The sequence below is a fragment of the Bombina bombina genome, chromosome 4 (genome assembly GCF_027579735.1).
Source record: "Bombina bombina isolate aBomBom1 chromosome 4, aBomBom1.pri, whole genome shotgun sequence".
Taxonomy (NCBI): Eukaryota; Metazoa; Chordata; class Amphibia; order Anura; family Bombinatoridae; genus Bombina; species Bombina bombina.
In genome coordinates this window covers 1,236,537,108-1,236,551,858 of record NC_069502.1, presented here as the reverse complement: position 1 = coordinate 1,236,551,858, position 14,751 = coordinate 1,236,537,108, and the positions used below count along the sequence as shown (strand labels likewise).

The window sequence follows — 14,751 nt, the reverse complement described above, 5'->3', positions numbered from 1 at the left end:
AATTCTTGTAATTTTTTTTATTTTTTGTAATTTAGTGTTTGTTTTTTTTGTACTTTAGTTTAGTTTATTTCATTGTATTTAATTGTAGGTACTTGTAGTTAATTTATTTAATGATAGTGTAGTGTTAGGTTTAATTGTAACTTAGGTTAGGATTTATTTTACAGGTAATTTTGTAATTATTTTAACTAGGTAGCTATTAAACAGTAAATATCTATTTAATAGCTATTGTACCTAGTTAAAATAAATACAAAGTTGCCTGTAAAATAAATATAAATGCTAAAATAGCTACAATGTAACTATTAGTTATATTGTAGCTATATTAGGGTTTATTTTACAGGTAAGTATTTAGTTTTATATAGGATTAATTTATTTAGTTAATTTAATGACAGTGTAGTGTTAGGTGTAATTGTAACTTAGGTTAGGGTTTATTTTACAGGTAAATTTGTATTTATTTTAGCTAGGTAGTTATTAACTATTTAATAGCTATTGTACCTAGTTAAAATAAATACAAAGTTGCCTGTAAAATAAATATAAATCCTAAAATAGCTACAATGTAACTATTAGTTATATTGTAGCTATATTAATAGCTAGTAGGGGGCTTAGATTAGGTGTAATTAGTTTAAAATTATTGTAATATTTTATTATTCTTGCTAATTTAGTGTTTGTTTGTTTTTTTGTACTTTTCTGATGGATGGAAGACCTCTTCTTGCCCCGCTTGGATGAAGACTTCTGCCGGTCTGGATGTCCTCTTCTGCCCCATCGGATGAAGACTTCGGCCGCTGGGTGAAGACACGGTAGAGAGATCTTCAGGGGGGTAGTGTTAGGTTTATTTAAGGGGGGTTTGGGTTAGAGTAGAGGTATGTGGGTGGTGGGTTGTAATGTGGGGGGGGGTATTGTGTTTTTTTTTTACAGGCAAAAGAGCTGTTTTCTTTGGGGCATGCCCCGCAAAGGGCCCTGTTCAGGGCTGGTAAGGTAATAGAGCTGTTAACTTTTGTAATTTAGTATAGGGTAGGGCATTTTTTTTTATTTTGGGGGGCTTTGTTATTTTATTAGGGGGCTTAGATTAGGTGTAATTAGTTTAAAATTCTTGTAATATTTTTTTATTTTTTGTAATTTAGTGGGGGGGGTTTTGTACTTTAGTTTAGTTTTTTAATTGTATTTAATTGTAGGTACTTGTAGTTAATTTATTTAATGATAGTGTAGTGTTAGGTTTAATTGTAACTTAGGTTAGGATTTATTTTACAGGTAATTTTGTAATTATTTTAACTAGGTAGCTATTAAATAGTCAATATCTATTTAATAGCTATTGAACCTAGTTAAAATAAATACAAAGTTGCCTGTACAATAAATATAAATGCTAAAATAGCTACAATGTAACTATTAGTTATATTGCAGCTATATTAGGGTTTATTTTACAGGTAAGTCTTTAGTTTTATATAGGATTCATTTATTTAGTTAATTTAATGATAGTGTAGTGTTAGGTGTAATTGTAACTTAGGTTATGATTTATTTTACAGGTAAATTTGTATTTATTTTAGCTAGGTAGTTATTAAATAGTTATTAACTATTTAATAGCTATTGTACCTAGTTAAAATAAATACAAAGTTGCCTGTAAAATAAATATAAATCCTAAAATAGCTACAATGTAACTATTAGTTATATTGAAGCTATATTAATAGCTAGTAGGGGGCTTAGATTAGGTGTAATTAGTTTAAAATTATTGTAATATTTTATTATTTTTTGTAATTTAGTGTTTGTTTGTATTTTGGTACTTGTATGATGGATGGAAGACCTCTTCTTGCCCCGCTTGGATGAAGACTTCTGCCGGTCTGGATGTCCTCTTCTGCCCCATCGGATGAAGACTTCGGCCCGGCTGGGTGAACACGACTCAAGGTAGGGAGATCTTCAGGGGGGTAGTGTTAGGTTTATTTAAGGGGGGTTTGGGTTAGAGTAGGGGTATGTGGGTGGTGGGTTGTAATGTGGGGGGGGGATTGTGTTTTTTTTTTACAGGCAAAAGAGCTGTTTTCTTTGGGGCATGCCCCGCAAAGGGCCCTGTTCAGGGCTGGTAAGGTAATAGAGCTGTTAACTTTTGTAATTTAGTATAGGGTAGGGCATTTTTTTTATTTTGGGGGGCTTTGTTATTTTATTAGGGGGCTTAGATTAGGTGTAATTAGTTTAAAATTCTTGTAATATTTTTTTATTTTTTGTAATTTAGTGTTTGTTTTTTTTTGTAATTTAGTGGGGGGGTTTTGTACTTTAGTTTATTTAATTGTAGATAATTGTAGGTACTTGTAGTTAATTTATTTAATGACAGTGTAGTGTTAGGTTTAATTGTAACTTAGGTTAGGATTTATTTTACAGGTAATTTTGTAATTATTTTAACTAGGTAGCTATTAATTAGTCAATAACTATTTAATAGCTTTTGTACCTAGTTAAAATAAATACAAAGTTGCCTGTAAAATAAATATAAATGCTAAAATAGCTACAATGTAACTATTAGTTATATTGCAGCTATATTAGGGTTTATTTTACAGGTAAGTATTTTGTTTTAAATATGATTCATTTATTTAGTTAATTTAATGATAGTGTAGTGTTAGGTGTAATTGTAACTTAGGTTAGGATTTATTTTACAGGTAAATTTGTATTTATTTTAGCTAGGTAGTTATTAAATAGTTATTAACTATTTAATAACTATTGTACCTAGTTAAAATAAATACAAAGTTGCCTGTAAAATAAAAATAAATCCTAAAATAGCTACAATGTAACTATTAGTTATATTGCAGCTATCTTAGGGTTTATTTTACAGGTAAGTCTTTAGTTTTAAATAGGATTCATTTATTTAACTATAGTAAACTTATTTCGTTTTATTTAAATTATATTTAAGTTAGGGGGTGTTAGTGTTAGGGTTAGACTTAGGTTTAGGGGTTAATAACCTTATTATAGTAGCGGCGACGTTGGGGGCGGGAGATTAGGGGTTAATAATTGTAGGTAGGTGGCGGTGATGTTAGGGAGGGCAGATTAGGGGTTAATAAAATGTATTATAGTGTTTGCGAGGCGGGAGTGCGGCGGTTTAGGGGTTAATACATTTATTATAGTGGCGGCGATTTGCGGTCGGCAGATTAGGGGTTAATACTTGTAGTTAGATTGTGGCGACGTTGGGGGGAGGCAGATTAGGGGTTAATAACTATAATGTAGGGGTCGGCGGTGTTAGGGACAGCAGATTAGGGGTTAATAGCTATAATGTAGGCGGCGGCGATATCGGGTCGGCAGATTAGGGGTTAATACTTGTAGTTAGATTGCGGCGACATTGGGGGGGGCAGATTAGGGGTTAATAACTATAATGTAGGGGTCGGCGGTGTTAGGGACAGCAGATTAGGGGTTAATAGCTATAATGTAGGTTGCGGCGATATCCGATCGGCAGATTAGGGGTTAAATAATGTTATTATAGGGTTTGCGATGTGAAGGGGCCTCGGTTTAGTGGTTCATAGGTAGTTTATGGGTGTTAGTGACTTAGTGTACTAAATGGGTGTTAGTGTACTAAAAACATACCGAATTTCGGAACGGAATAGAACCGAATTCAGCCGAATCCGAATAAATCCGAAACGAATTTATTCGGATCCGAATAAATCCGAAACGAATTTATTCAAATTTTGCCGAATCCGATTCGATCCGAAACGAAATTCGAAAAGTCCGAATCGATCCGTACCGAAAACGAACCGAATTTTTTAGCGGTGCACATGTCTATTATTTACAAACAGCTTGTGCAATTATGGCACAAATGGTTGTAAATGCTTCTCTGGGATCCCCTTTGTTCAGAAATAGCAGACATTTATGGCTTTGGGATTGCTTTTTGGTAATTAGAAGGCCGCTAAATGCTGTTGCGCACCACACTTCTATTATGCCCAGCAGTGAAGGTGTTAATTCATTAGCTTGTAGGGAGCTTGTACGTTTAATTTTCGCTTTAGTGTAGTAGACAACCCAAAGTATTGATCTAGGCCCATTTTGCTATATTTCATGCTACCATTTCACCGCCAAATGCGATCAAATAAAAACTTTTTTTTACTTTTTCACAAACTTTGGGTTTATCACTGAAATTATTTACAAACAGCTTGTGCAATTATAGCACAAATGGTTGTAAATGCTTCTCTGGGATCTCCTTTGTTCAGACCCCCCCCCCCTTCTACCTTTTAGCGTACATGTTATGTACTTTCAGCTGTCTACCAGTAGCCATTTTACTATATTTATTTGCTTTTATTTTTTTTTATATACAGTAGATATATAAAATAAAATCTGTAGTGTATTTGCCCACCCTCATTCCCCTACCACTCTACCCTCTCCCAGTTTATTTTCCTAATCTATTATCCCCCTCTCCCTCCTTCCAGCTTCCAACTTTTTTCCGTAGTATAAGCGTTCCCACCTGCTCCTGCCCCTCTCACACACCTTACCGCCTTCTTCCACCTACCTCCAGTGATGGGCCACCCACCTGCCTCCCTCCTATCTTTCGCACGCCACCAACGATCGGCACCATCACTGGCCCTCTCTGCAACGGTTGCTTAGAAAATGGTAATGCACTATGCCTCAATATTGAGGCATTGCTGCAATCTGTGTCCCTTTCTGTATTGTGCAGCGGTGGTGCTAATCGGTGGCGTGGGAGGGTAAGGAGGGAGGCAGGTGGGAGCCCCATCGCTGGAGGGGCTGAAGAGGCTGGGACCACTGCGCTGCATAAAAAAATATGTTAAGATAGGGATAGTGATAGATGGATAGAGATAAATGGATATAGGTATAGGGAGATAGGGATAGCGATAGAGGGATAGAGATAGAGGGATAGATGGATAGGGATAGATGGATAGGGATAGATGGACACAGCAATAGAGGGATAGAGGGATATATGGATAGTGATAGAGATAGAGGGATAGAGATAGAGGGATAGATGGATAGGGATAGATGGACACAGCAATAGAGGGATAGAGGGATATATGGATAGTGATAGAGATAGAGGGATAGATGGACACAGCAATAGAGGGATAGAGGGATAGTGATAGATGGATAGAGATACATGGATATAGGTATAGGGAGATAGGGATAGAGATAGAGAGAGGGATAGATGGATAGGGATAGATGGACACAGCAATAGAGGGATAGAGGGATATATGGATAGTGATAGAGATAGAGGGATTGGTGATAGATATAGATGGGAGCGGGTGGTATCTCTGCACTGCAGAAAATTAGATGTTGAAAGTGGCAGGGAGGGTGAAGGAGGGAGGGGGATAAGAGAGAGGAGATCTGAGTGGATGGGGGGGTCAGATGGTAGGCAAAGGTTCTTGGAGGGAGAGGTGGGTAAATAAGGGAGTGGTTAGTAAGTTGGACACATTTTTGACCGTCTACACGGACTTTAACACTAGTATTGCAATAAACAGATAGCAAATGTGGAACAAATTTGGTTATGTTTTCAAAAAGTAACTGTTATTTTAAAAAGAGTTAAAATCCTTTGAGCCACTTATTTATTTGTGGATATATATACGGCATGAACCCCATCATAGGACAGACGTTATCAGACTTGCACAACGCTCTTTATGGAAAACATTGGTGACAACCTTGCTACTTCATATATTTTACCTTTTATGAATAATAAACAGTTATTTTAAAAACGTTAAAATCCTTTTGGGTCACTCATTTCTGTGATGATAAATACTCGGCATGAACTTCATCATAGAATAGACAAATATTTTCAGCATGGCCCAATGCAAACAATCTGGTGCCAACTTTGCCACTTCATATATTTTATCTTATCAAGTAAAGGTATTTAAAAAGGGTTAAAATCATTTGGGCCACTAATTTATGTGTGGATATATAGAGGGCATGAACCCCATTATAGAATAGACATGTTATCAACCTGGCCCAACGCTTTTTAGAGCAAAAAAATTGCAGGCAACCTTGCCATTTCATATATTTTACCTTTTCTAAATAAGTAATTGGTATTTAAAAACTTATAAAATCCTTTGGAACGCTCATTAATGTGTGCTTATATACATGGCATAAGCCTCTCTATAGGATATACATGTTTTCAGCCTGTCACAATGCTTTTTATATCAAACAATCTGGTGCCAACCTTGCCACTTCATATATTTTACCTTTTCTGAATAAGTAACTGGTATTTTAAGTGTTAAAACCCTTTTGGTCACTTATTTCTGTGATGATATATACTCGGAATGAACATATTCATAGAATATACATATTTTCAGCCGTGCCCAATGCTTATTATAACAATTTTCTGGTGCCAACCTGGCCACTTCATATATTTTACCTTTTCTGAATAAGTAACTGGTATTTAAACTGGTATTTAAAAAGGGTTGAAATCCGATGAGTCACTCATTTCTGTGTGCATATATACAGGGCATGAACCACTTCATATTTTTAAGTTCTAAGCCTGACCCATTGCTTTATATGGCAAACAAACTTGTGCCAACCTTGCCACTGAATATATTTTACCTTTTTTAAAAGTAACTTGTATTTAAAAAGGTTTAAAATGATTTGCGACACTAATTTCTGTGTGGATATATGTTCTAAGCCTGAACCAACGCTTTATATGGCAAACACACTTTTGCCAAACTGGAGCTCCACTCAAGATAGGAAACATTTGACCTCCACTCAATATATATATATTTTTTTAAATGGACTTTAACGTAACAATCAATAGACATAATAATTCAGAAAACTAAATATTTTGCTTTCCTGTTCTTAATGTTCATTGACAGTGGTTTATGCTGATTGTTATTAATAAGGTTAAATAAGCACATTCTTTAAATTAACTTATGTTCTGTTAGGGCAAAAGTAATGATTATTGTAAGTTATAAATACATCATCTCCGTAAATCACACCTGGCTGCCATCAGGGGATTACAGGGGTGACTCCTGTCAGGGGCCAAATGGGCCAGGGTTCCCCATGAGGCAAGAACAACTATTATTTTCTTTAAACAATTTTGGCAGCCACCAGAGGGTACTACAGCAGAGTGCTACTGAGTGTGGTCAGTTTTATTAAAATGAGTAAAGCATTAGCATTTGAGAGGATTTTTGAGTGTGCACTAAACCACTATGCGTAGTGAGACAGACTTGGCACTTAAACGGATACTAAACACAATTTTTTTTCATTCTAGATTCAGATAGAGCATGCAATTTTAAGCAGCTTTTTAATTTACTTCTATTATCAAATTTTCTTCGTTCTCTTCCTATATTTATCTGAAAAAGAAGAAATAAAAGCGTTTGAGCCGGCCCATGTTAGTTTGAGAACCTGGGTTACCCTTGCTTATTGGATGGCTAAATGCAGGCACCTATTAGCAAGCTCTATCCAGGGTACTGAACAAAACATAGTCATGCTCCAAATCTTTCATTCCTAACTTTTCAAATAAAGATAGCAAGAGAACGAATAAAAAATTATAATAGGAATAAATTATAAAGCTGCTTAAAATTGCATGCTCTATCTGAATCATGAAAGAAAAAATGTGGGTCCAGTAGCCCTTTAAGTTTGTACAGTGTGTGTCTGAGTCAGATGGCAGAGCACTTTCATTTGCAGAGGAGGTAAGACTTACATAGTCATTTTTTTTTTATTTCTTTGTGCAATTTTGGATTGTAACTTCAGTGTGGTAGTATGGTGGGGCCAGGGGTCCATAAAAAACATTTATTTTTTAGCAATCTGCAGCAGTGTATTTATGATTATTTGACAATGCTGTAGAAATTCTATATTTAAAGCCATGCATAAAGGTTTCCTCCTTAATACACAAATGGTAGTTGCCCTTTTGAAAGATATTTTTTTTTAGTAATATATACATTTTAACTACATTTCAGTTTACTGCCCCTTTATGCAAGGACTTTACAGATGCAAGGAGGCATTTTATCTATGATTTTTACATATGCATAGAACGTTATACTTTCAAACTAAGATTTCTCAGTGTTTCAAATGATACAGGTTAACTTAACACTGTTCAGTTTACATTACAGCTGACTTAATTTTGAAATACATACAAACGTGCCAAAATCATACATTTAACCAGATCTAATGGTATGAGTGTGGAGTTATAAAATCATGATTAGAATAAAATATACTATTTCAAAGAAGAATTACACATTAAATATGTTCTTCATAGATAAAACATTTAGATATAAAAAAAATAATAAATATATCTCCAATTCATCATTTCTTTAAGTTTATGATGTGTATTTATAAAATATAGAACATGGAATAAAGTTATAAATGAAATTAACTTAGATAGGATATGAGTACCACAGCTTATGGTTCCACCAAGACCATATAGAGTACAGCATTTTCAAAATCCATAAGTACAGCTGACAGATGGGAACATGTTTACACCATAATTGAAGTGTTGCTCTTGTTTGGGGGACAAAACACAAACAAATGTTAACCTTTTAAAAGTACTTTTCTTCATCTAGCCATCTACCGATAACATTAATATACAATTTTGAATTCATAGAGTTTAATTTTTGTTTGCACATTTGCTAATCTGATTGTTTAAAAAGTGATCTCTTAATTTCTGCATTTTTTTTTATCATGCATGTCACACACTGTTTTTTTGTTTATGTTTTTGTTGGTCTCTCTGTGAGAGTGGGTGTATATGTCTTTGTGCATTATCTGTGTATGTCTGTGAGGGTGTGTGCGTATGTCTTTGTGCTTTTTCTATTTGTGTCCCTGTGAGGGTGTGTGTATGTATGTCTTTGTGTATTTCCTCTTGATGCCTCTGTGAGGGTGGATGTGTATGACTTTTTTTTTATGTGGATGTCGCTTTGAGGGTGTGTGTATATATGTCTGCGTTTTCTGTGGATGTCTCTCTGAGGGTGTGTGAGTATGTCTGTGTGTTTTCTTTGGTTGTCTCTGTGAGGGTGTATGTATGTGCAGTTTCTGTGGGTGTCTCTCTGAGAGTGTATGTCTCTCTGTTTTCTCTGGATGTCTCAGTGAGGGTGTGTGTGTGTCTCTATGTCTTTGTGTGTTTTATGTGTCTGTGTGTTGATGGGTATATTATGTTAGTGGGTGACTTGTAACCGACACATGAGGGCATTTTGAAACTCATATGATTGTCTGTAATACAGCAAACAACACCCACACCTTCCTTTAACATGTTTCTTAGATAGACATATATGGACATTTTATGTTACTCCTCTAACTGCATTTCCTGTAGCCTCATGATGCGAGACTGCTATATAACTGCTGTGTATACTTACAGTAAACGGAACTAGTGAGAAACACTCTCTGTGCTTGTGTGCTTTCTTGCTGTTCCCTGGAGCTCTGGAGAATCGTGTTCAATCAAGGTCAGAAACCATTTGAACTTATAACCCTAACCTTATACTATGAAAGCAGAAGCAACAATAGGCTATTTATATATATATATATATATATATATATATATATATATATACTGTTACCTATAATTATCTTGTACCTTCATACTTGTGGTAGTGTGTTATTAAAGCACTGACTCAGAAATGGTGTTAATTATCTTATTTTTTTATTATTATCAATAATTTAAACAGAAACACACCACCACCCCTTGTCCATCAGTCATTTGTTGAACATGGCATTAACTTGGAGGCCCTGTTGGTCAAGACATGCCTGCAAAAACAACTCCATATCTTCTCTGTGCTGAAATACAAAGAGGAATGGCTCCCTTGCTTCTGGTTCTTCTCTTTGCATCACGTTATCTATGGGCTTCTGGCGGTCATCTTCATTCATTGACACATAACTTGGCATGGTTATGCGCCCACAGAACAGTGCCTCATTCTTGACAACCCATTGTATAGCAATGTGTAGATCTTTAATGATTGCTGGCTCCTGTGCCAAGCACATGGGAGGAAACTTAGTCATAGTCACAATCAAAACTGTTATTTTCATAATAAATAAAAAATCATTTAAGGGACACTCAAGTCAAAAACAAACTTTTATAAATCAGAAAGAACATGCAGTTTCCAATTTACTTCCATTATAAAATCTGCTTCGTTCTCTTGTTGTCCTTTGCTGAAGGAACAACATTGCACTACTGGCAGCAAGATGAACACATATAGGCCGCGTTCGGGCAGCGCTCAGGAGCTAGTGGAGGCGCTTCACTTCCAGCGATGACGTGGCGCTAGGTGACGTCACAAGCAAGGGAGCTTAGAGAAAACGATCGCATGCGCAAAGGGATCTGCTGCACAATAATGAACGTTTTTAAATAAGCTCCCTTGTAGCTGACTGTAAAAATGTTTAAATTGTGTCTCTCTTTATTAGTGGAGGATTATTTTTATTTAAGCTTTTTACACAACACCGTTGTTCGAGAATGGTTTCCCCTGCCTCTCGGCAAACATTGGAACTCTGACCCACCTTCATTCAGCTGTTCTCAGCTCAGCCCCTGTAGCTTATCCTGCCCCATTCAGCTAATAATACTACAGGTGCTGAGCTGAGAGCAGCTGAATGGAGGTGGGTCAGAGTTCCGATGTTTGCCGAGAGGCAGGGGAAACCAGAGACACTGGGGAAACAATTCTCAGCATAACACCGGATAAGCATGACAGCAGCATTTAGTACAGGGCTTACTTAACCTATCTCCAATTTGCCCTGTACTAAATGCTGCTGTCAGACTTATCCGCCTCACCTGTCCCTCCTCTGCTGCTTATAAAAACATGGCAGCCTCCACAGCAAAACGTGTGTGGAGGCTGCCATGTTGCCAAGCGTCTGAGCTTGCTATGAAAAGTGACAGCTTTTCCAGCACGATGGAAGCGCTGGGACTTACGTCATCAGAGCACTCAAAAAACGCCAGGCATCTCACTTGCAAATGTGAGGAAAACGCTACAAGCGAGTCCCAGTTTGCTTGGAGCGCTGCCCGAACGGAGCCATAGTTATCCAATCGCAAAAGATAAATGTGTGCAGGCAAAAATCAGCAGCTAGCTCCCACTAGTGTTGAATATGTGCGTATTCTCTTTCAGCAAGGGATAACAAGAGAACAAAGCACATTTAAAAAGAGATGTGAATTTATAAGTTTCTTAAAATGACATGTTCTATCTGAATCATGCAAGTTAAATTTTGAATTTACTATCCCTTTATCTCCTTAAGGACGGCAGCTGTAACAGATGAAAAAAAATGAAATAGTAAAAATAATAAAAATAAATAGTTATGTAGGGTTAGGTCTAGGCTTAGTGGTAGATCTAGCGGGAGGGTTAGATCTAGGGGGAGGGTTAGATCTAGGGGGAGGGTTAGATCTAGCGGGAGGGTTAGATCTAGGGGGAGGGTTAGATCTAGGGGGAGGGTTAGATCTAGGGGGAGGGTTAGATCTAGGGGGAGGGTTAGATCTAGGGGTAGGGTTAGATCTAGGGGTAGGGTTAGATCTAGCGGGAGGGTTAGATCTAGCGGGAGGGTTAGATCTCGGGGGAGGGTTAGATCTAGGGGGAGGGTTAGATCTAGGGGGAGGGTTAGATCTAGGGGGAGGGTTAGATCTAGGGGTAGGGTTAGATCTAGGGGTAGGGTTAGATCTAGGGGGAGGGTTAGATCTAGGGGGAGGGTTAGATCTCGGGGGAGGGTTAGATCTAGGGGGAGGGTTAGATCTAGGGGGAGGGTTAGATCTAGGGGAAGGGTTAGATCTAGGGGGAGGGTTAGATCTAGGGGGAGGGTTAGATCTAGGGGGAGGGTTAGATCTAGGGGGAGGGTTAGATCTAGGGGAAGGGTTAGATCTAGGGGTAGGGTTAGATCTAGGCTTAGTGGTAGATCTAGGGGGAGGGTTAGATCTAGGGGAAGGGTTAGATCTAGGGGAAGGGTTAGATCTAGGCTTAGTGGTAGATCTAGGGGGAGGGTTAGATCTAGGGGAAGGGTTAGATCTAGGGGGAGGGTTAGATCTAGGCTTAGTGGTAGATCTAGGGGTAGGGTTAGATCTAGGGGAAGGGTTAGATCTAGGGGAAGGGTTAGATCTAGGGGAAGGGTTAGATCTAGGCTTAGTGGTAGATCTAGGGGGAGGGTTAGATCTAGGGGAAGGGTTAGATCTAGGGGTAGGGTTAGATCTAGGCTTAGTGGTAGATCTAGGGGAAGGGTTAGATCTAGGCTTAGTGGTAGATCTAGGGGAAGGGTTAGATCTAGGCTTAGTGGTAGATCTAGGGGGAGGGTTAGATCTAGGGGAAGGGTTAGATCTAGGGGGAGGGTTAGATCTAGGCTTAGTGGTAGATCTAGGGGTAGGGTTAGATCTAGGGGAAGGGTTAGATCTAGGGGAAGGGTTAGATCTAGGGGAAGGGTTAGATCTAGGCTTAGTGGTAGATCTAGGGGAGGGTTGGGGTTAAAAGGTCACTGAAGGAGAAAAAGGTTAATCATAAAAATTGAAAATTGGGTATTTCAAAACTCAGGACAAACTGTTTAGCCATGTTGTTTCCTCGGGGGTTGTAGATGCGTAACAGATTTTGGGGGCAAAAGTAAAAAAAAAAAAAAAAAAGTGTGGTTTTTAATATTTTTAATCATAATTTATAAAAATATTTAGTAAAAATTATATGATATGATGAAAATAATGGTATTTGTAGAAAGTCAATCTTATGGCGAGAAAAACGGTATATAATATGTGTGGGTACAGTAAAGGCGTAAGAGGAAAATTACAGCTAAACGCAAACACCGCAGCAATGTAAAAATAGCCCTGGTCGCTAACGCTAAAAAATTGGTACAACAGTCAGGTCACTAAGGGGTTAAATAAAAAAATTAAAAAAGCAGCAAACCTTGTTCTTGTTTAAAGAGAACTTCCCCGTGGAGGTTGCGGATGTCACATGTTTGTTGTGTAGAGTGGAGCTTTAAATAGTTCAATATTGTTCATATAAAACAGTAGATAAAGAATTCCTCCTGTGATGTCCTGACATGATCTATTTATAACTTAATCATTACATTTGCTTATACTTTGCCTAACAGAATAATCATTACATTTGCTTATACTTTACCTAACAGAATAATCATTACATTTGCTTATACTTTACCTAACAGAATAATCATTACATTTGCTTATACTTTACCTAACAGAATAATCATTACATTTGCTTATACTTTGCCTAACAGAATAATCATTACATTTGCTTATACTTTACCTAACAGAATAATCATTACATTTGCTTATACTTTACCTAACAGAATAATCATTACATTTGCTTATACTTTACCTAACAGAATAATCATTACATTTGCTTATACTTTACCTAACAGAATAATCATTACATTTGCTTATACTTTACCTAACAGAATAATCATTACATTTGCTTATACTTTACCTAACAGAATAATCATTACATTTGCTTATACTTTACCTAACAGAATAATCATTACATTTGCTTATACTTTACCTAACAGAATAATCATTACATTTGCTTATACTTTACATTACAGAATAATCATTAAATTTGCTTATACTTTACCTTACAGAATAATCATTACATTTGCTTATACTTTACCTTACAGAATAATCATTACATTTGCTTATACTTTACCTAACAGAATAATCATTACATTTGCTTATACTTTACCTAACAGAATAATCATTACATTTGCTTATACTTTACCTAACAGAATAATCATTACATTTGCTAATACTTTATCTAACAGAATAATCATTACATTTGCTTATACTTTACCTAACAGAATAATCATTACATTTGCTTATACTTTACCTAACAGAATAATCATTACATTTGCTTATACTTTACCTAACAGAATAATCATTACATTTGCTTATACTTTACCTTACAGAATAATCATTACATTTGCTTATACTTTACCTAACAGAATAATCATTACATTTGCTTATACTTTACCTAACAGAATAATCATTACATTTGCTTATACTTTACCTTACAGAATAATCATTACATTTGCTTATACTTTACCTAACAGAATAATCATTACATTTGCTTATACTTTACCTAACAGAATAATCATTACATTTGCTTATACTTTACCTAACAGAATAATCATTACATTTGCTTATACTTTACCTAACAGAATAATCATTACATTTGCTTATACTTTACCTAACAGAATAATCATTACATTTGCTTATACTTTACCTAACAGAATAATCATTACATTTGCTTATACTTTACCTAACAGAATAATCATTACATTTGCTTATACTTTACCTAACAGAATAATCATTACATTTGCTTATACTTTACCTAACAGAATAATCATTACATTTGCTTATACTTTGCCTAACAGAATAATCATTACATTTGCTTATACTTTGCCTAACAGAATAATCATTACATTTGCTTATACTTTACCTAACAGAATAATCATTACATTTGCTTATACTTTACCTAACAGAATAATCATTACATTTGCTTATACTTTACCTAACAGAATAATCATTACATTTGCTTATACTTTGCCTTACAGAATAATCATTACATTTGCTTATACTTTACCTAACAGAATAATCATTACATTTGCTTATACTTTACCTAACAGAATAATCATTACATTTGCTTATACTTTACCTAACAGAATAATCATTACATTTGCTTATTGTTACGGTACCAACTGTGTACCAAGGGTTAATACCAGATGAACAATGTCCTGCATAGGGAATCAGCAATTCACAACCCAGCCAGTTTCAGGTTTAAAACAGAATGTCTACTTTATTTGAAGGCAGCACACAGATTTATACACCCTGGCTTCAGGTTACAAAGGGCATTGGTTTAACAGTAAAGCAGACATATGAACAATGCATCAAACCTCTAACAATTGTCTATTGACAGGTAA

The 14,751-nt window shown here is 36.1% G+C and overlaps 1 protein-coding gene and 1 long non-coding RNA gene across 2 annotated transcripts in view; both read right to left on the bottom strand.

The window, feature by feature from the left end:
* The window catches only part of PEX6 (peroxisomal biogenesis factor 6), a 548,800-nt gene that overhangs the window by 420,212 nt on the left and 113,837 nt on the right, over nt 1–14,751 (bottom strand). The window contains exon 5 of the mRNA XM_053712827.1: nt 9,619–9,884. Within this exon, the coding sequence (XP_053568802.1) occupies nt 9,619–9,884 (266 nt within the window). The remainder of the gene's footprint in view (nt 1–9,618; nt 9,885–14,751) is intronic.
* On the bottom strand, nt 9,493–12,815 carry LOC128658251 (uncharacterized). Its single transcript, XR_008402143.1, has 2 exons — nt 12,723–12,815; nt 9,493–9,837 (listed from the first exon to the last, which is right to left on the bottom strand). It is a non-coding gene; the product is annotated as an uncharacterized LOC128658251 (long non-coding RNA).